Consider the following 26,784-nt stretch of genomic DNA (forward strand, 5'->3'; position numbering starts at 1 on the left):
TGCCTGGCAGATCCATCATCTTTACCTCTCTTATTATTCAGATGTATTGCTGCAGTTAATGAATAAGTCAATACATTAGTCAGTCAGACATAAAGAAACCTTGAGGGGGGAAAAAAGTCTCTCTTTCACAGTGTTATGTATTTGTGAAAAGACCTGGATAGATATGGAAAAAAGGATCATACACTTGTAAAAAAATACCTGATGTTATACTTCACTTTCCTTTGCTCCTGCTTGTCAAGTGGCCTATAGACTACCCACTCTCTACAGGACAATTAAGCTTCCTGAGCCAGATTTAAAAGCTGGAGAAACTATTAAAGGAAGCATTTAATGAGTAGAAATCTCATGACGGTTCTAATAGGGTTTTAAAAGTGCAAACAAATGTAGCATACATTTAAAGACTGTAAACTCAGGTAGATCATGAAGAGTTGTTTTCTTAAATGATCTCATGGAACAACACTTTAAAAAGATCAGAAGAGGTGTAACTGGTAACTAAATCTGAGTAAGAATTCGGGTCATGCAGACCACTATTCTCAGGTTCAGTAAGGATGCTGCTGATCAACTATTTGAATATACAACTGGACCATCATAGAACTATTTACTTTGGAAAAGGTCTTTAAGGTCATTGAGTCCAACTGTTAAACCTTCATTGCCAACTCCTCCACCAAACCTTGTCCCTAAGTACCACATCTACACTAACTAACTTCAGGGGTGGTGACTACACCTCTTTCCTGAGCAGCTTGTTCCAATGCTTTTTGGTGAAGAAAATTTTCCAAATTTTTGATCCAAACCTCCACTGGTGCAACTTAAGGCCATTTAAATTGTTTTATGTGTAGTTGCCTTAGAGGGGAGGCCAGCCCCCACCTATCTATAGCCTCCTTTCAGGCAGTTTTGGGGAGTGATAAGGTCATCCCTGAGCCTCCTTTTCTCCAGGCTAAACAGCCCCAGCTCCCTCAGCCTCTCCTCACAAGACTTGTTCTCCAGTCCCTTCACCGGCTCCTTTGCCCTTCTCTGGACATATTCCAGCACCTCAATGTCTTGTAGTGAGAGGCCTGAAACTGCACACAGGATTCAAGGTGTGGCCTGAGCTGTGCTGAGTACAGAGGGACAATCACTGTCTTGGGCCTTTGGCCACACTATTTCTGATCCAGGCCAGGATGCCATTGGCCTTCTTGGCCACCTGGGAACACTCTGGCTCCTGTTCAGTTGCTGTTCACCAGCACTCCCTGGTCCTTTTCTCCTGGGCAGTTTTCCAGCCATTTTCCCCCAGCCTGTTGTGCTGTCTGAGGTTGTGATCCAAGAGCAGGACCCAGCGCTTTGTCTTGAACCTCAGGCAATAGGTTTGGCCCATGGATCCAGCCTGTCCAGATCCCTCTGCAGTATCTTCCTACCCTCTAGCATATCAACACTTGCACCCAGCCTGGTGTCATTTGTGAACTGACTGAGGGAACACTCATCCAGATCATTGATAAAGATATTAAACAGAACTGGCCCCAACACTGAGCCTTGGGGAGCACCACCAGTGATTGGCCCTGAGCTGGATTTAACTCCAGTCACCACCATCTCTGGGCCCAGCAATCCAGCCAGATTTTAACCCAGCAAACAGTGCACCCATTCAAGCCATGAGCAGCCAGCTTCTCCAGGAGGATGCTGTGGGAAATGCTGTCAAATATTTTACTCAAGAGCATGTAGACAATATCCACAGCCTTTGTTTTATCCACTAAGTTGGTCACCTTGTCATAGAAGGAGATCAGGTTGGTCAAGCAGGACCTGCCTTTCATAAGACCATGCTGGCTGAGCCTGATTCCCTGGTTGTTCAGATATGTTTGTGATTAAACTCACTCATATGATTATATTAAAATCACAGAATGTACAGGAAATGCTAACTCAGAGGAAACAACGTGGCTATAAATTGTTCCAGGGAGAAAAGTTCTTTTCCCTGCTACAAAAAGGCAAATCATACTTCAGGGTGTTGCTTGTAATACCAATCCCTAGGCCAAATCAGGCTCCATAGTAAATTTCCACTCAGAATTCATTCATGTCTCACAAATAAGAAGAAAAAAGCCTATAAAACGCAGTTAAAATTCAATAGAAGGGCTTAGTGGCAGCAGGCAGCTTAAAGCCGTTAATGCAGACTCTTGCAAACTGAAGCTTACGTTACTCTTGTTTGTAGGAGTTTTGAGTGTTTGGTCTTGCACATTTTTTATTTTTGTGCAGAAGCTGAGACCTGACCAGATTATTTTACTGATATTTAACGACTGAACATTACATAGCAGGAGTGATGCCAAAGCTAACGTGTTTTCCACAATAAAAATATTTCACCTGCATGACCTGTCATATTTTGGCTCTGTATGCTGAGCTTTACCAGTTCCAGTGTGGTTTGAAAAATGTACCTAATGTAAGAAATGAAACCCCCAAACTATAGCACATGGCATGGAACAGTGGGACAATGTAGTCCCAGACAGTCTCCCTAAAGAAGCTCAGCAGCTCTTGTTGTGATATAATTAATTTAAGCAGCAGAAAACACTATTTGAACTCAAATTGGAAGTTTCTGGGTGAGTTCATGCTTCAGCCCTGATTTCACAAGAGTTGTGGCAAACAATTTGGACTCCTTCCATGCAGCTAGTGAAATCCCTTTTGTTCTGATGATGTTCCATAAGTTTTCCTAGTCACTAGTCTTTTATCTAGCAACCACAGCACGCCCTTTCCTTCATATGAGACAGGAGTAAACTGATCGTGGGGTGGAACACATTCATACTCCCTCTCCCTGTCATGAACACAGCATGTTAATCCTTATAATATTAATCCTTAATAATCAATGTTATACTGTCTCTCCAGGAAAAGGGGGAGAGATACAACCCTGATACTAGATTTTCTGCTAGCAAATATTCTTCAGAGCATATTAAGCTCTCATTTATTCCCGTGCAATTCCACTGATTGCTAGGAGAAGCTTTGTCAGTAATTAATCATGAGGGTTGCTGTCCACTACGTTGTACCCTTTTTGCCGTGGCTTTTCAGCTCCAACTACATTTGAACCACTTGTCTAAGTACTACAGAATTGGCAAGATGAGATCTGAGGTCAAAAAAACTGATACGACTTTCTATGCCTCCTCTTTTTTTCTTCTTGCCTTTAGAAGACTAGTCCTTCTAGGAACAATTGGACTTTTATAGTTGCTGTTTACTCATTGCTTCAGAAGAGACCAGTGCTTGGTTTGACAACAAACATGTAGCTCTACAGATGTTTTTAAACCCTGATCTCAAGCCTGTCTGTCCAAGGTTATTTTCTTAGGAACAGGTCTTGCTCCCTCAATTGAAGTCATTGCTACAAAACAAAGCAGACTTTTGTACTGAGAATACCTGCTTGATTAACTGACAGAGCTGAAATACCTTGAGTAGAATAAACACAGTCTCTCTTAATTTACCTTGTCCCCAGCAGCTGTTTTCGCTAGCCTTGTTATGGTCTTTGTCTACATTTTTCATTTAGATGAAAGACTATTTTTTTTCCTCTAGTCTGTAATCTAGGTTTATGCCAAACTGGGGGAGTATTTGGGAGAATGGAGAGTTCTTTCCCTGACTGAAAATAAAAGGACATTGTCACTCAAGCACTGTGTAAATCATTAACCCTTAACTTTTGTGAGGAAAGGAGTTATATTTGGTAGCCAGGACACCAAGCGAACAGTCCCCCCCAGCCTTTAGTCATAGAAGCTTCAATGTGAATACAAGAAAGAAAGAAAGAAGTTGAAGAGATACAGAGAGCAGACTATTCCAGAGGAAACTGAGAGAAAACCTAAGGAAAATGCTTGGAGGAAATAGGAACAAAAAATACCAGGGACCATGGTGCTTTAATAAATTATTTTCCTGCATTTTGACACCTTATGTGTAACAACCAGCAAGAAAAAGAGACTACAGCCTAAAAACTGTAGATAACTAGATTATCTCATATAGCACTGTATATCTTACATGCAAAACTATCTGAAAATATTTACATAACGTAAATTCAAATGTTTATGGACAGATTCTTTTTCTTGTACCTTGTGTACACTGTGAAGATGAGGGACAGTAGCTAACTTCTTGATTATTCAGGCAGTAGCTAACTTCTTGATTATTTAGGCAAGAGGTTGTTTCTTTGCTTAAAAGGGAGTAAAGTTGAAGTTTAATTCTGATACCAAGTTCTATTGATGCGTTTACATATTGCCTTGTCAAGGTAAAACATTTGGAATCAGTGAAAATATAGACTGCATTCACTTGGGGAAGTTCTATACTGTACTAAGGTGAATAGAAATCAAACTTCCTGGGTTCAGAAGAGTTTCTCTTCTAGGGAAAAATGCTGGCTCAAAAGGGAGAAGGGTAGGTGACACCCTTTTGTAGCTAAACAGAACATCCTACTAAATTATTCAAAAGCTGCCACATACGTCTAGCTCTTGGTATGTGCTGTTTGGTATGATCTACTGTTTCATGTAACTACTTGACTACTTAGTTTCCAATATTTGATTCAGTTTTCATAAATCCTGTCAATGATTTTAAGCATCTGTAGCTAGCAGTGTATATCATCTTTGAAGGTTTCAGTACTTAGGAATTCTCTGTGGACCTGCTTTGGAGCTTAGCTGTTTGGCTGCTTGTCACAATGACATAGGAAAATAATGAGCAGAATTAATTTAGGTCTTTATGTTCTGGCCTCAATGAAGTTAGACTAAAAGATGTTTTGGTCGGATGGGTTTCAGATAAGCATTCAGAAAGGGTCCTTTGTTTGAATAACCATAGAAGTTCAGCACAATGGAATAATGATTTATCTAACTAAGGTAATAATTTGCATGTTTGAGAGATCACAGCTGCTAAAATGCATTCTTCGCTGTTCTGTGATTCTTACCTATGTACAGAGGTACCATTAACATTGAGATTAAATTAAGGGTGTTCAGTTGTGTAGGAGGGCCTCTAGTTTTGTACTTGAGTACACTTTTGTACTCTGGTACACCTTGAGTGCAGCACTGCCCGTAAGCTGGGGTGTAGTCAAGCTGCACTCCGTCATGCATTCATTTTTTTCCATCGGCATGAAAATGTGAAGCAGAGGAAAGCTTTATACATGTTCAAGTCCCTTCCCTGAATGCTTTAACATGGCACTGTGGCCTTCAGGGTATGAAGAAAGCTGTGCATGAGAGCGTGCAGTGTCACTGGGTGATGGCAGAGGAGTAGAACAGATCTGGGGAAATCTGGTCCATAAATGCCCATACTCTGCCCTGACTTACATCTGTGCATCTTCCATTTACTGCAATAGGCACTTCTTGCAGTTATCTCATCATGTGACTGCAGGTTTCAGGTGCAAAAATTCAGCATTCTTCTGGGGCTAAGTATCATTTACAAGATGCAAATAGAGGCACAAAACCAGCACAAGGAAGATATCTCTGTCCATAAGACAAAAAATTAATTTCCATGACTGATATTTCTCAGATTTTCCTCATCTAGTAATTGGATAGAGAATTTCTGTCGCAAAATTCAGATTTTGTCATGTGCTACACAAAAAGCTTCTCATACCTTCACAGAAGGTTTATATTTCACTATTTTTTCTCCTCCTCTCCTCCCACAACATAGTCAAAAGTCTGGAACAATACTTCCTCTCTGGTCCAGTGATAAATATCTCATTGTTCAAAAGCAATGCTAACTCCATAGTGGTACCATTTTTCATGTTCTAATACTCATCTGTCATCACTTTTTGTTATATGGGTGCACAGTTAGTGTATTTTCCTACTGTATTTTTTTCTTTAAAAAGCCCATACTCATCCTAATTTCAGTCCATGCAGAATGTTCACTGAAAATCTTGAAGAGATGGAGAGTGTTAAACTTTGAAAAGCGGAAAAGGTTCCAGGAAACCAAACTAAGATTAGCCCAAAGTAAAATCATCAGAGCAAGACTCCAAGGTTTTCTTTTGAGTTAGTTTCAGCTGTCCATATTTCAGAGTTTCTAGGAATATGTAATTAACCTGTAGTGAATAATAGGTCAGAACAAGTTATATATTCATGTTTGGAAAGCAAGTTGTAATCCTCAGTTGCAGTTTGGATCCCAAGTTCCTTGGGTTTTGGCACATTTCCACCAGTGATTTCATGGCTTTAGGGCCCATGTGCATGAAAACTGCAGACACTGGCTTATCTTTCCTGTAATTCCTCAAGTTGTGCACATTATCCCCTGGTTAATCCTTATGTATCACTGATCCTTGCATGGATAAGTCTTCAAGAAGCGGGCAAGCCTCACATGTGAGCTGTCAGAATGTGCACTGGTATTCTTTGTTGTTTCACTGTCAGCAGCACATTTTGTTGTGACCACTGCTGTGAAATATTTTTAGAATTGCAGAATAAAGATTACAACACTTGGAGGTGTTTTCCCCCTTAAAAAAGAAGAAGGAATATTCTCTAATGCATTTTCAAATGCTGCTATTTTTTAAATCAAGTGTATTGCAAAGAAATTCAATTCCAATTTGAAAAGGAAAATTGTAGAAATATTTGCATCAAAATTATTGGATTCTTATTACAAGGCTAATAACTTTCTGCTGAAAAACATTACAAAGACAAAAAGCTGTATAATATAAAAAAAAGTTTTGATTCATTGGGAATGGCTCAGTAATGAGAACACTGAAAGTTTATATATATTTTCAGACCTGTTTCAGACCTCAATCTACTGTTGTAGAAGATTTTCTAAAATCTTGTCCTAATCTGGCATAAGGCCAGATGTCAAAACATAATAATAAATAAATAATAAAACTTTTGTTCTTTACCTGTTTCTCATATTTATATAGCCTTAACTTTTAGGGGAAATGTTTGATTCATAGTAGTATTTTTAGTATTTTTTTCAATACATTTTCATATTTTGTATATAAAAAGGGAGTCTAATTACCAACAAATTCTCAGCTATTGGGAAAATTAGAGGCATGACTTTTGCAGTCCTGCACTCATGTATGTATCACTTTGAACTGGGTTTGCGTGGCCTGCTTTTGGTAGCGGGGGGGCCCAGTGGTGGCTTCTATGAGAAGCTGCTGGAAGCTTCCACCATGGCCCCCAGAGCCAATCCCCTGCCACTGGCCAAGTCTGGGACAGTCAAGAATGATGGTAATGCCTCTGTGATAACAAATGTAAGAAAAAACAAACAAACAAACAAACAAACAAACAAACAAACAAACAAAAAACCTTATTGCACATATTTAAGTGTGGCCAGAGAAGAGTGGGGTGAGAACATGTGGGAAGGTCTGCTCTGCTGACACCGAGGTCAGTGCAGAAGGGGGGGGAGGAGGTGCTCCAGCCACTGGAGCTGAGATTCCTCTACAGCCAAAGGTGCAGCCCATGGTGGGGCTGTGCCCCTGCAGCCCATGGGGATCCATTGGGATGCAGAGATCCACCTCCAGCCCATGGAGGAGCTCCACGCCAGAGCAGGGGGTGCTTGAGAGGAGGCTGTGAGTCCATGAGAAACCCGTGGAGAGAGGGGCCCTGTTCCCATGCTGAGGCAGCCTGACCTTGGAGGAACTGCACCCCGTGTAAGAGGGACCCACACTCCAACATTTTGAGGGGCACTGTTGCCCCTGGGAGGGACTCATGCTACGGCAGTTTCAGGGAGACTGTGTGCCCTTGGGAGGGACTCAACGTTGCAGCGGTTCTGGCAGGAGTGCTACTCTTGGGATGGAGCCACACTGGAGAAGTTCAGAGAGAACTGTCTCCTGTGGGAGGGATGCCGTGGTGAAACAGGGGAAGGATTCCTCTCGCTGAGCAGTGGGAGAAGCCTTGGGTGATGAACTGACCACAACCCCCATGCCTTGTCTCCCTGCACCACTGGGGTAGGAGGGAGGGGTGGCAGGAAGGCATCCTTAAGGACTTACTTTACTTCTCATCCTGGTCTTTGTTGATAATAAACAAAGTAATTTAACTTATATTCCCAAGCAGAGCCTGTTTTTCCCATGATGGTATTTGATGAATGATTTCTCCTGGTCTGTATTTCAACCCATGAGCCCTTTGTTAAATTTTCTCTCCCCTGTCCAGCTGCAGAGAGGGATGAGAGAGCAGCTTTGGTGGGTGACTGGCATCCAGCCAGCATCAACCCACTACACACTTCCTCAAATATAAACCAGTTAGTAAAAAACTTTTTCCTCTAACCATTGCCAATTCAATGAAACCAAAGGTTTTCTTGGGAAATGCTTAGTTTTCTGACCAATTTTCAGTGACAATTGTTCCAAGTCTCATTATAACCAAGTTAAAAGTATTCTCTTGACCTCAACATTCTGATTGTATTAAAATAAAATGTTAATGTTAAAATTAAATGTTTTCAAAAGATTAAGCAAAATGTTATTGAATGCTTTATTTTGCCAATAAATCCTAATTTTAAACTATTATCCTCAGTTGGAATTAAATAAGGTATTAAAATCTACATTTTCTTGCTATTAAAAACTTTGTACTTCAGCCATCTCTCTTACTTAAATAAACAGCCATAGTCTTTGGGGAAACTGAGTTTTCTAGCTCCACACCAGTAGTTTAGTCCATTAAGCATTTAGGATGATCTGTCCAGTGAATTAATTCTGATTGTATCTCTACTGTTTGAGAAATAACTACAATAAATACTGGGTAGGCTACACCTTTAGAAGGACACACCACTGCCATTTCAGAGGCTTCTTCAGAGCAGTAAGTATGCAGTGTTTATGAAATGTGGGAGGTGGTGGAATATGCGTCAGATTCCCCAGTTATATATGATGGAAGTAATCCAGACTTTCCCTTTTGGCATCTTGTGCTATAACTTCTCCCTGTTTTTCACTTTTTATTCTAGTGCCAACAATATGCCTAAGCAAGTAGAAGTCCGGATGCATGAAAGTCATTTAAATCCAGTGGAGCACAGATCCAAGAACATATGTGTGCAGTTCTGCCAGTCCCTCCACAGGAATCTGCTCCTGACTCTTACTGTGTTTGGTAAGCTACATCTGCTGCTCTGGACACTCTGTGTGTATCAGCATTTATTCCTGTGGCACCACAGCCCTTGTCTGTGACCTTCAGCTGTTCCAGCTGAACAGCCAGAGAGTAAATAGGATGCCCATGGTCACTGCTTGTGTACTTCAGGTGAGCAGGGTATTCCTGAGACAACACAGAGCAAATCTACCCCACTGAGGTGGTATCTGGTTTGGAAAGGTGTGTGGTTTAAACCCCAAGACCAGTCAGGTCAGTGCCATCCAGTAGAACTGAATGCGCTACACATTTTTTCTCTCTCATTTGGAAAAAATAATTAAAAAATAAAAACTCTTCAAAATTTTCTTTTATCTCTCAGTTTACACTTCACTGGCTTTAAGGTTTGTATTCCCTCTCTGTAGCTGTAAGCCAGTGCTCCATGATCTCATCCTGAATATTGCCTCTGGCTTTAGCAGCTTCCAAATATGGAACAGTTTGACATTTTATTGTGGTTCACTGGCTCTTGGCCTGTTTCTTTTTCACTGAAAGCCCAACAGCCATATGAAGCAAATTTGTAGACATACTCTTGTTATTTTTTGAAAAACCAGCTGCAACTGGTCTTGAGCTGCAAATTTCATCTCCATATTTTCAGGTTGCAAAACCCCATACTGCTGAAGTGTTTGCCTTGAATCACCTTTCAAAAGCATACCTGATGCTGTCCAAGAAAAGAGTTTTAAATACACATATATTTTTCATTGTATCAAAGAGATACTTCATAGTCATAGTTGCTGCAAATCACAACACAAGCTTTGCTATCAGGTTTTATTACACTTGGGCTTGGGATCAGGAGAAAAAGGCATCCTGGATGTAAACATAAGATACCTGTTCACAAAGATCATGTTATGAAAGTACACATGCATTTTTTCCCCTCATCTATTCTTTAACAGCCTCAGTCCTGACTGGGAGGTTTAAGTTTTATCACTTTATCCTCATAAATGACGAAGGGTTTGTTTGTGATTTGAGAACATCAGCACAAGGAGAAAGGTGCAGAGCCTCAAAAAAAAGGAATAAGACATGAGCCCTAAGAATCAAGTTTTTTTTCAAGGATATGTGCAGTATTTCACATCAGGCAGTTCCTTCCAATGCCCACCTGCTCCTTTCTTTGTTCTTCCTCCAGGTGTTATCCTGGGTGCAGTGTGTGGAGGTCTTCTTCGTCTAGCAACGCCTATTGACCCTGACATCATCATGTTAATAGCCTTCCCAGGAGATATTCTTATGCGGATGCTGAAAATGCTGATCCTACCTTTAATTATTTCCAGTTTAATCACAGGTAAGATCCATTAGCCATAAATACTTTCAGATGCTTTTTACAGGTATTACCTGGTTTGCTTTTTGTGGTGTAAGAAGAATAATGGTGTGATCCTGTCAGCATTTTGCCGTTGCTGTGGGTATTTCAGAGTAAATTTCTGAATAACTTGGTTGGCTTTAGTATGTATATGCTCTAGTGAATTTATTCCCAAACACATGCGCACATGCTACCATCAGAAATTTCTTAATATACTGTTTGATCTAATTTCTGGATTGGACCTTGCAAATAAAATGGCATGACACTAATGAGCCTAGCCTCAAGCATGCTGTCAGCCAGACCATGGCCAGTTTGCAGAAGTCAAGGGAAAGAGATGGTAGAGATCTCTATTTTACAATGTTTCCTCTGCAATTAGCTGGAGTTTTAAATGCTTCTCTTCAAATTATTAGCAGTAGATATTGCACAGATAAGAACTAGAGGGAGAAGCATCAGTAATCTCTCATGGTGAGAATATCTCAGGGATGAAAGCAGGCACCCATAGGGAGTCACTAAACTTTGAAAATTATAAAGGATTTTATTTTCTAATTACTGACTTGGATATTGAGTGTCAATGTATTTGCTTGTATCTTAAACACCTGCAGGACTGTCTGGATTAGATGCTAAAGCGAGTGGCCGCCTGGGGACAAGAGCCATGGTGTACTACATGTCTACCACTATTATTGCTGCAGTGCTGGGTGTGATTCTGGTTTTAGCCATCCATCCCGGGAATCCAAAACTCAAGAAGCAGCTTGGTCAAGGGAAGAAGAATGATGAAGTGTCTAGTCTGGATGCCTTCTTGGATTTGATCCGAAACTTGTTCCCTGAAAATCTGGTTCAAGCATGCTTTCAGCAGGTAACTCCTTCTGCTCCTTGGTGATATTCTTTACATCTCTTACTTGTTAGGGTTGTCTGTAGAGTTAATGTCATTGTTTAGGTTAATAAGAGAAATGATGATGTAAAGTGGAATACAAGTCTGAAGTCTTGAGCAGGTATGAAAGAACATTATTTATAGCTGCCTTGGTTTATGTTGTAGTTATTATTTAAATTCATGTTTTAAAAAAAAAGTTTATTTTAATTTTGTTATAAAATAAACTTTAATTTTCTCCATGCAATATATAGTCATGAATGCTGGCTGGGTTCTACACCCAGGCTGAATTTTAACTTAATTACAGAGATGATGGTTCTGCAGTGCCCTCTTTGGAACGTACGGACAATCATCATTCCAGCTCTTTGCCAAAAATGTACCCCAAAACCCAACCTCTCATAACCTCTATTGCTGTGTTAGAGTCCCGATGAGGTGGGGATAATAGATCTAAAAGGCGGACCCACCTACAGGTGGCTCCATCTCACCAGCTTTGAAGCATGCTGGGAAGGAAGGATGCACAATGTGTTGCTTGCTCTGAAGGGAGATAATTTTATCTGAAAGCTTTTCACCAGTACTTAATCAAAACACCATGACTTTAAGAGGTAAAATAAGCTTAAGCATATTTCTTGTATGTAAGAGGCTTCTCCCTCCAACTGAATCATTTAAAAGTAATGTAGACAGAGGGTTTTGGGGGTTGGGTTTTTGTTTTTATGTAACAGGATTTGCTGCCAAACCTTTTCTTAAGTGTTTCTGTGTGAAATGGTGTGATAGTTGGTGCAGTGGTTGTAGCCAAAGGAAAAAATAAAGAAAAGAGGGGGAAGGGAGAAGAGGCCATGGGAGAGTGGAAGAATGGAGGGTGACCTAAACTGCCAAAAGGGCTTGGATTGCTTCACTTCTTACATGGAGTTCCACATAAAAACATATAATCCTTGGGGATTTAGAGGGAGAACATTCTCAATATTTCCAAATCATCACAGGAATGTCAGTCATGTGGTCAAACTGTTGGTGGCTAAACATCACATGTAACGCGAAATGCATTCTTGCAAAATTGAGTGAGGGAAAGCAGGGTGCTTATGGTTTTCTCTTCCTCTCATTCATTTGAACTGTGGAAGAGAGGAAAAGTCAATTTCTTATCAGTTGAAAGTGGTCAAATATCTTGACAAAGGGGCAAAAAAAACAGAACAAAGAATTAAGCTACCTGTGTTGGATAGGGGTTTTTTTAAAACATTAGTGTTTTTTCAGTGTGTGTAATACCAATGTTCAGATTACTTCACTAGTCATGGATCACCAATTTCACTGATTATTTTTAAATTTAGTAAGAAAAAAGGAGCTTTTTGACTTTTTAGTGTTTGACTTTAGCAGATTCCAGACTAATTTCTAGTGAAAGCCTCTGCCACAAAGCCACATTTCATTTGTGAAGTGTGACTAGATGGAATTTTTGCTTCTGCTAGTCTTTAATTCCTCCCTAAGGAGTTAGGCTTTACTTTTCTCTCTCTTTAGGAGGAAAATTACATGCTTTAATGGTGTCAGCATGTATTTTCTGTCCTACATTTATACATTTATACATTTATGCATTTAGTCTCTCTCCATAGACACTCAGAATTTCCAGGTAGCCTTAGGAGGAAGAAATGTTTTACTGTAATCCTGCAAAGAGTGGTTCTGAAGGATGCACAGCAATGGTGCTGAGCAGTGTGGGGGGAGGTTTTTGTGCATTCTATTGCCACGAGGCAAAACACAATGAAGAGATTCATGTGCAGCTTTGGAACTGTTCATTTGCAAACTGGACTGTGGGCTATCATGAGATTTCAAACTCTCCTGAATTTTAGCATCGTCCACAAGAACGTTTAAATTTATAATGAAAACTTCTGTTTCAGCAAAAAAACCATGGGACCATCTGTAAATATGACCATGACATTTAAACAGTTTTCTAGTCTCCAATGTGGTCAGAACCTAAGCTTTGTCAGACTCAGCATTTTTAAAGACTGTGCCCTTGTGCAAAGGACTGCTGAGGACCTTTGACTTAAGTGATTGTAGTGGAATTTGTGAGTGTGAAGAATCTAATATTTTAAATTTAATTTCCATTACTCAGTTCTTACATTCTGAATACATTACATTAAAAAGTACTGTGTTGACAACCTCCTTCAGATAAAATTTAACTCTGAAAAAATTTAGGCTTGCAAGAGTGTTAGGTGGCTTCAGGACAACTGAAGAGTTTCTCATGCGAAGCTATGTAGGTTTTCTGTCGATATCCCCCTCTCCAGATTTAGGCAGCAGGTTTTAGAAGGAGAGATGTAAGGTATTTTAAAACCATAAGTCTTAAAACCATATGGATCGAGTCTGGATCATCATCCATAGTACTACAATGTCCATGTCAACAAGAAAGAGGTGCAAATGTTCTTTGAAAAGCCAATGTACAGTTTCTGTTATCTTGCTAAGTGTTCCTAGGAGCAAGGGGAGTAGGTAGCAGGTGGGAAAACATGGCAAGCCAGTCATAGCTTCCAAACTATTTTGCCTGTCCCAGGACCATGAAGAGGTGGAAAAAGGGGCAAGGTGTGAAGTGGGAGAAAAACATCCCTTCTGAAAGCAAAAAAATCACAGATCTTTTTCCACTCCCTCCTCTCTTTTTTCCTAATTGTAACCTCAAGCTCACTTATCCTCCTACCAGTCCTTCCCAGCTTTTTCTTTACCCCACCTTTCATGTGCCAGGAAGGGTCCAAATGCATTTGGAAGCTGATGCTTTTTTTTTTTTTTTTTTTTTTTTTTTTAATGTGGTCAGATTTGTATCTGGAAGCACTGATAATTTTTCTGTTATCTATCCCCCAGAGTCTTCTAATTAGAGAGCTCAGGGGACTGTGTATATTCCATTTTGTGAGTTCTTGCAGTCAAGAGCTCAAAAGCTGTAAGAGAAGTATTGGAAATGTCCTGAATTTTTGATTCAAGTTAACCATCAAACTGGGATGCCTTGAGCTGGTCAGATCATCCTGAATAACAAGCCTTACTGCAGAGTTTCTGCCATGATTTGTCTTAGAGGCACTTGGCCTTTGGTGCTATACAATTGGTATCAGCCTGTAACACACAGTCTGGGAAGCACCCTTTGGGAACTGCCTACCCAAAGGGACTAGCTATCTGTAAAATGTTTAACTGCAGTGATAACAAACATGCATTTGCCTTACTTTTCTCACTAGAGTCATGAGGAAGACCACCAGTACTTTGTAGCACTTGAAATTGTTGAAAAATAGACTTCGTTTTGGAAGAAGGGTTAAGAAGCTGTGGACTGCATATCCAATCTTTTAAAAATATAATTCCTTGGATTTTTAAGTGAAGACTTTTTATTATTAATTCCTTATCTACCATATTCAGTCTATTTCCATTCTCATCCTCCCTTTTTATTGCCATCAGATCCAAACTGTCACCAAGAAAGTGCTAGTGCCACTACCTGTTGAAGAGCCACCTAATGTCACTGATTCTGCTATTGCTATGGTGAATGACACAGCACCACCTGAAGCCCAAATGGTCATTAAGAAGGGACTTGAATTTAAGGATGGCATGAATGTCCTGGGTAAGAAAATTTTCTGGCTGTGAAATATGTACATCATATGTATGTCACAGCTTTTTGCTGTGGCTGGGGTAGTCAGTGTTGTCTGATCTGGTCTTCAGTGCATGTTCAGTCTCTCCAGATAATCAACAAATGTTATCACCTACTGGCTGTCCGTTGGCCTCTGAGATATCACAGAAATCAGCAAGTGAATTGTTCTGGATCTGTAGCTTTGTGGTTATGAATTGGAAGAGTACAGTGGCAAAGCATGTGGGAGGTACCCAAAATATCCTTTCATCCTAGAAGAAGCTGACCTAGGCTAATACTAATGTATATTGGCAAAATAGTATAGGGAAGAACTCCAAGAGCCAGTGCTTCACGCACCCCCTGATGGATCTGAGCTAAGTTGTTTCCAGTAGGTGTCTCGGGTGTGCTGAACTAATTTGGCTTGAGGCAGAGCCTGAAGTGAGAGGTGGAGTGTGAACCACACCACCCAAGAAAAATCCCAGAAAGGCTTGACACATTTCTGAGTCACAACTCCCTCCTCCTTTCATCTTGGCTGCTGACCTTTACCAGCTGCAAATGCCATCATGCCATCTTGCCTGGGCAAGCCAGCAAGTGGAGGTGGTAGGAAAATTTTGCCTATCTCCCACCCTTTCCTGAAGCAACTGTTCAGTCTGAGATGGGGTCACACAAGAAACAAATAGCTTCCACACCACTTCTATTTTCTCTTCTGTGTCTAGAGTCCCTGGTTTGTTAGCCCAGAGGGGAGTGCTTCTCCTTCAACTCCTTGCTTTCTACATGTGGGTGAAGTCAGCCTCAGATTAGCTCTCAATTTGTAGCCTCACACCAACGCTCCAAGATGCTCTGTGACAGCATGTCCACAAGACTGAGGCTGACACCTCTGTGTCTGCAGGTGTTGTCCTCAAAGTGGGACAGTATGTTGAGGTACCTAATCCCCTGCTTTCTCTCACCACTAGGCTATAACCTCTGAAGGGCAAATGGTCTCTTAGAGCTGCTGAACAGCTCTTGCTGACACAGTGGCTGCTGTGTCGCAGACCTTCCTGAGGTGTTGGTGGGTTGGTTGGCTGCTTTGTTTTGATACAGGGGAGATGATAGCATCTATAAGCTGCTCTTGTTTTTCTATGAAGCAGCCTGCTCTACAAGAGCCCTGTATCCTTCCTGCCTTCATGGCTCTCCTTCCATTCAGCATCTGTGGGCAGAGGAGCCACTTTCAGAGCTGAAAGTTGGCATTTTGCACCAGGCATGAGGCAGCAGCTCATTGCCAATGCCAAAACCCTCACCTGTTTTTTTCTCTCCTGGGCTTCTGCTTATCCATTAAAATGAAACAGTTCTTCAGACATGAGAGATGCATTACATTTAATGTTGGGCTTGTTTTGTGCAGGCTCTGTCACCTAAAAGAAAATATCCAGAAGGCTAAATACACTTCCTACAGAAAAGAAATACACAGTTTAGCTGGGGAATTTGCTGTGGTGTTTTGACCAATGACTCTCAAATGTTCTTGAGTTTTCTGGGTTGGTTTGGTGTGGGTTTGATTTTGAATGAAGAAATGAAAATGTTCTGGGAATTGCCATCCAGTTTGAATAAGCTGTACAAGCCAGGCAAATTCCTGAGAATGGGGACCAATCTGACTCTCATGACTAACCTAACAGCTCATTTGGAATTAATGAACAAAACTACCTATTAACATTTTCTAATGCAGATTCTGAATTCCAGGAAGTAACTTGGTCTTTGAAAAGCTTTTCATCATTTCTCTATGCTCTGCAGCACACAAACATATGCTTCACTTCCCTATTCAACTGACTCAACAAAGATAGCTTGGTTCTAAAGAATGACTTTGTATCCAGGAAATTGGATTAAAAAAAATAAAAAAAATCTAGTTGCTAAACCTAGTGAGAGGGTATGGGACAGCCTGTCTTTTCCCAGAGTATTGGCAGCTCATATTCCCTTATCGTGAATGGTTTTTGTGTCCCAATAAATTTCTTCCATAGGAATTTTTTCAGATGAGTTTACACATTTGTTAAATACTGGACTCATATCATGACTGAAAATTTAGCCTCAAAGAATGGCTGAAGATTCAAGCCATCTCTCAGTATCAGTTAATAATCCAACTCTGGACACTGAAAATTTCTGTATGTAAAAGGTTAGTTAGCATTGAAGAAACAGCTCCAAAGTAATCCACGACAGAGGCATCTGTTGTTTTCTTACACTGATAGTCCAATACTCCAGATATTCGCACCTCAGGATTTACATTTAGGAACAAAATATTACACATATTGAATGCTATTGAATGATAGCCTTTTCAGTGAGATTAATCTGCTTATTGGGAGTTCTATGGTTAAGTGCAATACCCACCTCCCATCACCACCTTCTTCATTTAAAAGGAATACTCCCACAAAAGTTCTAGGGCTACTTTTGCCTTTCCCTACACTCCAGGACTGATTGGTCTGCCAAAGTACTTTTTTAAAGCCTGAGAAGATTCCTCTTGGTTTCTAGCAACTGTTCTAACAGCAGAGGTACAGTGCAGCACTGTGTTACCTTTCCCATTTGCCAGGGCTCATGAGGTTTCTAATAGCTGAATGGCACTGAGATGATTACTGTATATGTATTTTTTGGTGATCAGATCAATACAGAAAAAAACAACCATACAAAAAAAAACCCCAAGAAACATAATTGGGCTGTGAAAATGGAATTTAGTAAAACATTGAGGAATCAAAGATTTTCTTGATTTGATCATGGTAGTTGAGCAAGAGCATATATTAAAAGCCCCAATACCCTGTAGTTCTGAAATCCTGAGCATTGTGCTCTAGGATGACCCATCTTGAGCAGGAAAGTTGGACAAGATGACCCACTGTGGTCCCTTCTAAATTTACCTTAACTGTGATTCTATGCTTCTGGATTTGCAGGTAGCATCAAGACATTGACTAGGTGCAAAAACTTCCTAAAAGCCTTCTTTTTGTCTTGCAATTTTCCCCAATAGGTTTGATAGGATTCTTTATTGCTTTTGGCATTGCTATGGGAAAAATGGGAGAACAGGCCAAGATGATGGTGGATTTCTTCAACATCCTGAATGAGATTGTAATGAAGTTAGTAACCATGATCATGTGGTAAGTTTGTAGTTCTAACTCACAGAACAAAAAAGTCATTTTTAAAAAGGCCTCATAAAACCTTAACATAGTGATGCCAATTTGTTAGAAAACAGTATAATTAAATAGTTGACTTTCCAAAGCCTTGGCAGGTATATTAGAGCCACAGCAGCATTATCTCTGTTTGGTGAGGATTATTTAGAACCCAGTTTGAAACATTTCCAAAGAGATTCTGTTCTTTGCATGCTGAAATTTAAATCATGCATGTACCAGCAAAGGCCTTCAATGCCACATTGACTATGGAAGTTTATTATATAGGAGAGCACCTAAGCAAGCAAGAATGGCCTACATAAGAACATCCCAATCTTCCTGGGAGGTTAGCATAATCCCAAGGTATTACCTAGGATAAAAAAAAAAAAAAAACAACACCTGTAGACACACCTTATTCACAGTCTTCTTTGGTAAAAATACTTTATCATCAAATAAAATTCCAGTAGTTTTCAGTGATGTGTAATCCTTTCACTCATAGTTTTTGCAGAATGTGTCTTACAACCTCACTGCACTGGAATATATCTGCCCTGTGTTCGAAGTATACCTGTCTGTAATAATGGGGGCTGACTTGCCTTTAAGGAAGTGACTTTACCTTTTTTTTTTTTTTTTTTTAAGTGTTTCTTCTGAGTGCTTCCCCAGAGCTATTTGTATGTCAAGCATGGCCATCTCACATAAAGCCAGTTTTCCAGAGCATAAAAATGCGTTGCTACGTTTGGCGTTGTACTAGTGTCTTTCCTAGGTCTTTGAGAGCAGAAATAGCCACTCCAGCGTAACACATGTATCCTGGCTGTGATTCCCTGGTGTCCCTGGGAGTGATTTCTTGCCTTACAAAGCTGCCTGCTTCTCCAGAGCTCGAACACAATGTGTAGGAAAGGGAGCAGGGTGCCTGAAGCGCACCTCTCAGCACCATCACTGTTTCAGAGGGACACCGCTAACAGCGTTAACAGTAACCGCAGGAGTGATGCAGAGAGTAACAACAGTGGGGAAACATGCAGAGTAACAGAAATAACTTGAAGCAATTACCTTGCAGTCCTGCTATGCTTCTGCTTTTCAGTAGATGATCTTGCTGCATAAAAGTTGTTTTTATTCACAAAGCTTTCAGTATTTACTCAATCTCCACTCAATAGGGAGATGGTGACTATACTCCCATAACCCTCCAGGAGCTAGAATTTACTCTTATTTAGCACCATTTGGTAGACCCAAGACATAATACCCTGCCTACAATATAAACATTCTCTAGTAGCCAGTGTTGCAACAGCAGGAAATCTTCCAAGTTTCAAGAAATTCACTGTAAATATTTATTTTTATTGATGTGTTTTTTATTTCTCTTCTCATGAAGAAAGGAAATTGATGTTGGGAATTCCTTTTGTTCACATCTGTTTAGAATTTTTAAAGATTTGTTGAGGCCAAAAGCAAGGGGGGTTTAGGTGTGTTTATAAAGAAAAATGCTGTTCCTTATGCAGAGTTACATTTTGTTTGGTTTATGATTTCTCAGTGCAGACATCTCTGACTGCCATGGCACCTACAGACTCTCAAGAGCGTGGCATTGCTACAGAAGCATAAAACAAAACAGACATCTGGCTCTGACACCATGTAACTCTCTATAAGAACTGTATTTTGTCAAGTTCATTGAAACGTGGCATTTCACGATAACTGGTATAACATCTGGCCTTGCATTTGAAGTGACTGAAGGCTTTCCAGGCCTTGGGCATGTTGCTTGAGAAACCATGAGATATTCTAACAAAAACCAGGAAGCACTTTTATTCTGAAAGTCTTTGTACTGTTTTAATGATTGAGGAGACAGAAACACTACTGTAAGAAACAAAAGCACATAATTAATGAAGAATCCATAATTAAAAAGAATTTGTCTGAATTATTGAAAGAACATAGTGGAAACATTGTCAGCCTTCAAGATATAAACAGTCTATTTCAACAAAGAGTTTCACTGAAGTAAATAATGCAACCCCCTGAAACCAGATAAACAAAAGGTTGTAAAAGTTATGTCTTAAGAACAAATCTACATCATTCTTTATAATTATACAAGCCTCTGTAACATTATCATATTCTTGTACAAAGATATTTCAGAATTGAAAACTATTCAGGAAAGGCATATTCCATTTGATAGGATGGAAAATGAAGTAGTTGGGGAATTTGCTGGAGATGGCCATTATTTTTTAAAAAGTTGTGAAAACTATCCCTTGAATTCCCATCAGTTCTTGCTGTGCACCTCAGTGTTGAGCCTGAGTGCCCCCTACTCTTCTCAGTTTGTATTTTGTTCAGCATAGTTTTCATGACTGCACTGCCAAGATGAGTTCTGTCTATGCTTGTTTTCTTTCTCCAGGTATTCCCCGTTGGGTATTGCTTGCCTCATCTGTGGAAAAATCATTGCAATCAAGGACTTAGAAGTAGTTGCTAGACAACTTGGCATGTACATGGTTACTGTGATTGTGGGTCTTGTCATCCATGGAGGGATCTTCCTGCCTCTGCTCTACTTTGTGATAACAAGGAAAAGCCCATTTTCATTCCTTGCTGGAATTTTCCAGGCGTGGATCACAGCACTAGGCACAGCTTCCAGGTACACCTGAGAAATACCAGTGTGTTTTATTTTTTAGCAGATTATTACCTGCTGTTTAGATATGGTACATCTGCTGTTCGAACCTTCACTGCAAAATCATTTTATGCCATTGAATGAAAACTATTTTTAATGCAGCCACGTTTAAATAAATCAAAATACCACTTGCCTGCAGGATTCTCTAGAGAGGCTGTATAGCCACCTGCAGATGTCTGGGAGACCTCCTTTTTGTTTTCTTTTCTGCCCTTTGCCTAATCACTTGTGCAAATTGTGTTAATTCTGTGCTTGTTTCTTTAACTAGAAAATGTGATAATTCTATTTATTTTGAGAGCATGTTAAAACCAGTCTCATTGCATTCAAGAAAGAAAAAACAAACATTGCTAGGTTTCAAAATAAAAAGGGAAAAAACTCTCAGTTTGTATTTCAATCAATTTTGGCAAAATAATTGGACTTTAGTGAAAAGCTGAGCATCTTAGAGTTGTTGATGCACAGAACAGACTCAGAAAAGTCTGTGAGTAACACAACTCTCAGTAATAAATTTTAAAAAATCAAAAATTGGTGGTTTGCATTGGGGTAGTCAGTAGATCTTGAGCTGAAAATGTTTTTCAGTTAAATACAATATTTTAAAGTGTTTTCCTTCAATAAATATTTTATTTCTGAAGAAAATGTAATCTTCCATTTTAATTAAAAAGGGGAAAACAGAAAACTCTAGTTCAAAATTGGCTACCAGACCACTGAGCATTCTTGATTTGAAGAAAGCCTTGAAAGAACTGTAATTCAACTATCTCTTTGGGTCAACCCAAACTGCTCTGCTGAGCAGCTTCTCCCTTATGAACAAGTCTCTAGGGACCTCACTGATGTGCATGAATATGCTGAGAAGATGAAGTGCTGCCCACGTTCAGTGGTGCCCAGTGACTGGAAGAGAGGGAGTGGGCACAAACTGGAGCACAGGAAGTACCGTCTGAGCACAAGAAAACTCTTTTTGCTTTGATTTACTGTGACAGATCATGAAGGCTGGCAGAGGTTACCCAGAGGAGTTGTGGAGTCTCCGTCTCTGGAGATCCATTAAGCCTGACTGGCCACAGACCTGAGAAACATGGGAGACCTGCCCTAGCTGCTCATGCCTTGAGCAAGGTGGTCAGGATGGGTGACCTCCAGAGATACATTCCAACCTCAGTAATTCTCTGGCTCTGTAATAAACAATGTTGGATTATAGGAGATCTGGTCTGGCCAAGAGTTTTTTTAAATGACAATTTACCTAAGGCTTTTGTTCAGTGAAGTGTTTGAGTTTCCACCTCTGTGAGAGTTGAGAGTTTTCTCCCACACAAAGTCCGGTACTAGGGTTAAAAGATGAACAGAACTTGCAGCTTTTTGGTCTTTAGAGTGTTTATTCAGTTTCTTATTTCAAGGTCTGCACGCCGCTAACACCTAGCTTAGCGCGCTGGAAAACATAGCTGGCAAGCCAGAGAATTCCAAGGTCTGTTAAAGGTTTCTAGTCCAATTAACTCTTAAAACGTACTGTATTTATAGTTTTGTGGCAGTAATCGCCACCTATTTTAAACATGCAATTTCTGCATCAAACCCATTCTACCAATATCTTTGTGCCACCGTTACAACCAAAATGGAGTAGAAAAAGAAGAAGAAGAAGAAGAAGATGGGACACTGCCCAAAATCCTCCATCTTGCTCTCATCTATCTCCATACTAAAACACCAAAACTACAAATTTTCATTCTGTGACAAACTAAACTACTATTTATTTCAAATCTTTGTTGCTTTTAATTCATCTCTAAGTGTTGGAAGTTTTTCCCATGGACTAAGGTCAAAGGAAATGCTTTCCTGGGGTCCCAGCCAGGGTCTCAAACACCCCAGGTTAGTTTGAGGGATTTTCCACGAGCCCTGGGCTCCAACACACTTCAGCAGTATTTTTGGATGGTGGTGTTTTATTTTGAGCAAGTGAATATGATGACCTGAAATACTCCCACAAAAGCAAGCCACTGTGTGTCTGTGCAAAGAGCTGTTCTCTTCCAGCCATCTTTTCCTGTTGTCCTACTGCGTTTCACATCTTTTCTTCCTGTCCTCTAGTGTCAGGGAACAACCTGGGTTGCATTTTTTTGCCTGACATTTTCAGTCCTTAACCAATACCAATTCCTCTATTTAGAGCAAATCCACAATCAAATAAATTTAAAATTTGTCACTACATTCAGAGGTCTCTGTATCACACTCAGAGGTCTGTGTATCAGTATTACAGTCCGATTTTTAAAATTATTAGAAATGCCTCTGCCTGAATGAAGGTGCAAATGAGACTATATGCCAAAGTCAATAGTATGGATTTTATTAAATAGTAAGTATGAGAGAGAGAGCGAGAGGGGGGAAGGAAGAGAGAGAAATAGAAAAGAGGTCTGGAGACAGAAACAGAGTGACAGATTAAAGAAAATATCACCACTCTGTGGATCCCACCAACATCCCATTGATGCTGTCTATCAGGTTTTCCTAGTGGTGAAGGTCCCCGCAAAAAAATGTAGAATCCAATGGATTACTATACGTTCAGGCCAGGTGGTAATGCCCAGGTACTTCCCCCAGGGAGGGAGGTAGTTTAACAGTCTCTTGCAGCAGACTCTGGGTCTGTTGCATCATGTGCAATAAGTCTAAAAAATTCATCCAGGCACTCTCAAGCTGATCCTACATCAAGTCACGTTCATGTCTTGGCCTCAGTCCCACTTCCAGCTAAATGTAGGACTAATTTAAAAATTGTCTAAAAGTTGTCTAAAAATTGTCTAATCAGAGCAGAAAGTAGAAGTAGAAGTAGAAAATGTAAACAATGGTATTAGAATTTCTGATTTTTGCTCTGTTATGTGCATGTGGTATATTGATTTTAATTATGTCTTTTTTATGTTTCTTGTTTTCTCTCCCTAGTGCTGGAACATTACCCGTCACATTCCGTTGTCTTGAAGAAAATCTTGGCATTGATAAGCGTGTAACAAGGTTCGTTCTTCCTGTTGGAGCAACTATTAACATGGATGGAACTGCCCTTTATGAAGCTGTGGCTGCCATCTTCATAGCACAGATGAATGGAATTGACCTGGATGGAGGCCAGATAGTTACTGTGAGGTCAGTTCAAAAGAGTCCTTTGTTTCTACAGACTGTAAAATGTGAATGCTTTGGGTTGGATGTCTTCTCAGTAGCTAAGTTGTCTCAGTTGGATTCAGTACAAAATCCATGGGTTTCTAATAATGATATATAAATGAATGTTTTACATATAGGTCCTGATTCTCTGGTGATGTGTTTTCTACCATTTGCAGCCTTAGTGCACACTGGTGGTGTTTTATATTTCTGCAGTTGACAATTGTCATGGTTTAACTTCAGGCAGACACCAAACCCCACACAGCCACTCCTTCACTTGCGGGATCAGGGAGACAATCACAAGGGTAAAAGGAAACTCATGGGATGAGATAGCAACAGTTCAATAGGGAAAGCAGAAGCAGTGCACATACACAAAGCAAACCAAGGAGTTAATTCACTGCCTCCCATGGGCAGGCAGGTTCCCAGCCATCTCCAGGAGAGCAGGGCCCCACCACCTGTGACAGTCACTTGGGAAGATAAAGGAAATCACTCCAAACTCCCCTTCTCTCCTTCTTTCTCCTGCTCTATGCACTGATGACGTATTGTGTGCTGTGGAATCTCCCTTTGGTCACTTGGGCTCACTTGCCCTGGCTGTGTCTCCTCCCATGCACCCCCAGCCTCCTCCCCAGCATGGCAGTACCAAAAGCAGAAAAGGCTTTGGCTCTGTGTGAGCCCTGCTCAGCAATAACAAAAACATCTCTGTATTTATCAACCCTGTGTTCAAATCCAAAACACAGCCCCATACCAGCCACTGTGAAGGAAATTAACTCTACTCCAGCCAAAACCAGCACGCAACACAATGTCATTTGTAATATAAAGCATTTTCTATCTAATGAAATGTTGGGGTTTTTTTTGTTTAGGAGTATGCTACAACTCGTATATGGGCCATTAGCTTTCTAGAATATATCTGTTTGTATACACTAAAACAAAAAATTATACCTTAAAAAAATCTTTCTACATGTTTATATTTGCCTGTACTTTTTCAGTGACTTTTGTGAGCAGGAAAAAAGTAATGAATTGAGAATAGCCCTTCCTGAGGGTGAGATTGGCATTCTGTGGCATGGTCTGGATAGTAGTCCCAGACCTCTTATCTGTAACCCAAAAAATATTAACTGTAGGCTTTTCATATCAAATTGTCTTATCCAGAAGAAAGCTGAGCATCTGTAAGGACAAAATAAAGTATCCATTAAAAAAGAAGAAGAGTGATTGAAGACTGTTTACTGTAAGAGAGTTTTAACTTGGTGAACACAGCAGGTCTAACATTTTGAATAGTTAAAATGGAAACCACAAGTGAAGACTACCAAGTTTGTCTTCTTCCTGTTGTTTTCACCCACACAGTTTTCTTTTATTAAACCTTTTTAACTTTAAAGAAACTCCTGCAAAGGGATGTCTAATTCTATGTTTCTTACCCAGCTATACTAGTTCTGCATTTTCCATTCATTTACTTCCTGCCCTGACTCCTGAAATAGTAAAGCCAAGTTTATAAAAGGTTTTCAGGGCTGCTTCTAATGAAGGTAGATGCCAGACCAGCATGATCCATATTTGTTCCTAAAACTGAAAACAGTCATTTCAGAGGTGCCACATATAAACTAAATTGAGACCAGGGAAATTCAAATCAGGAATCTGCTGTTGTCTAGGAGATCTGATAGGCTTGAACCTCAGTTACTCATCTTCTCTTCCTCTGAGGGATTGACCAATTGCCTCCTCCTGATCTCACCATTTCAAGGTTGGTGTGACTGTCACAGCTTTGCGACTGAGATTTACAAAGCAAGGAGCAACTTTGGTCAATTTTTAAAAACACTGTTTTTCTTCTTCATGCATTTTTGCAACGGCAATACGACAAGAACAATCTCTTGAGATGACAATACAAATGAAGGAAAGGTTATTAGGTTTTGTCTGGTATATGCACTTTGTAATACTGAGAATATTCAAATAACCTCATGAAGTCCTAATTAGCCTTTTACCAGCCTTAGTTACTTCACACTGGTCATTTAATTCCTCTGATTTTCTGTTCTTTGGGAAAGGGTGATCTTGGTAGCTAAGACAGGTTCTGTTTAGTTCTGAACATTCCCCTCTAGGTCTGAAAGCGCTGCTGTGGGAAGGCGGGCAGGAGTATTTCCTCACAGAGCTTGGAAGGAATCCCGTACCAGTTTAGGCTGGAAGTGCCTGAGGATCTGGCATCACATGCAAAGCCTGACAGCAGAGCATCCTGCCTGCACACCTGCTGGACCTATCTGGGTGTTTAGTAAGCCAGGCTGCACTCTAACCCAGACACCTGACAAACACACTGCAGCCTGGGTCAGACCCAGCCAGACAGCATCTGGCAGCTCTAAATCGGGGAACATCCTCACAGATGAGTTCTGGGGCTAATGGGCAAATATTTCCTGTAGAGTCTGCTCTCTCCTGCTTCTGTATGGGAAGCAGTTTCAGATTTGTTGGGTGTGAGTGGTGTTGTGAGCCCCCGGTCCCTCCAGGAAACCCGGAGAAAATGGTGTCCGCTGTGGGGCAGTTTACTGCTTTTATGTGCTAAGGCTCCACCCACAGCCCCCTTTCCTGGGAATTTTTACATGGGAGCCCAACTGTGGAACTTTTCTCTGCCCTGATGGGCTGCCAGATGAAGTGCCCCCAGAGACTGAGCCTCCCTTCATTTTCTGCCTCCCTAACACCTGGTTCGTGTTAGGGCTTTCAGCATGCGTATAGCCACTATAGTAGTTTTTCACCTCATGTATAGCAGATGTTGAGGCAGAAAATAATAATCAAATTGGTCCCTCTCACCTGCTTTCCTTTTTATTTACCCTCCTTCTCTCCCTCTCTCTCTGCTTCTCCCTCTCCTCCTTCTCTTCCCTGTTTTTCTCCCCCTGACTTGCTCCCTGACAAATTTATTTTTCCATTCTTGGGCAGGACTGCCCAATGATGCTGATGTTTGTTATGGTCTGTGTTGTATTTTTACAAACATTTGAAGTTCAGAGATTCACTCTGTTGATCATCAAAATATAAGAGGCAAAAACAAACACAGTTTTGGGTTTATGAAAGAATTTTGCATTTTCATCTAGGTTATTTGTATCCAACCTTGGTACACAAGTAGCTTGTATTTGGGGAGTTTTGGATACCAGACTTTTATTGTTCTGTATTTGATAATAACTGCTTTCTCTCAGCCTTTAACTCACAATTCAGTCTTCAGGTAACATAAATAAACAGAAATGAATCACTCTGAAAATTCAACCTGTAGTCACCAAACTTTGACATGTCTGGATGGTTAAAACCCAGGATTCAAAACCCTGGATGA

At 40.4% G+C, this 26,784-nt stretch overlaps 1 protein-coding gene across 1 annotated transcript in view; it reads left to right on the forward strand.

The window, feature by feature from the left end:
- Positions 1-26,784, forward strand: part of SLC1A2 (solute carrier family 1 member 2) — an 88,944-nt gene that overhangs the window by 43,510 nt on the left and 18,650 nt on the right. The window contains exons 2-8 of the mRNA XM_040066619.2: positions 8,791-8,930; positions 10,081-10,233; positions 10,851-11,101; positions 14,513-14,672; positions 17,650-17,776; positions 20,148-20,381; positions 23,292-23,486. Of these exons, the coding sequence (XP_039922553.1) occupies positions 8,791-8,930; positions 10,081-10,233; positions 10,851-11,101; positions 14,513-14,672; positions 17,650-17,776; positions 20,148-20,381; positions 23,292-23,486 (1,260 nt within the window). The remainder of the gene's footprint in view (positions 1-8,790; positions 8,931-10,080; positions 10,234-10,850; positions 11,102-14,512; positions 14,673-17,649; positions 17,777-20,147; positions 20,382-23,291; positions 23,487-26,784) is intronic.

Source organism: Hirundo rustica, chromosome 6 (assembly GCF_015227805.2).
Source record: "Hirundo rustica isolate bHirRus1 chromosome 6, bHirRus1.pri.v3, whole genome shotgun sequence".
Taxonomy (NCBI): Eukaryota; Metazoa; Chordata; class Aves; order Passeriformes; family Hirundinidae; genus Hirundo; species Hirundo rustica.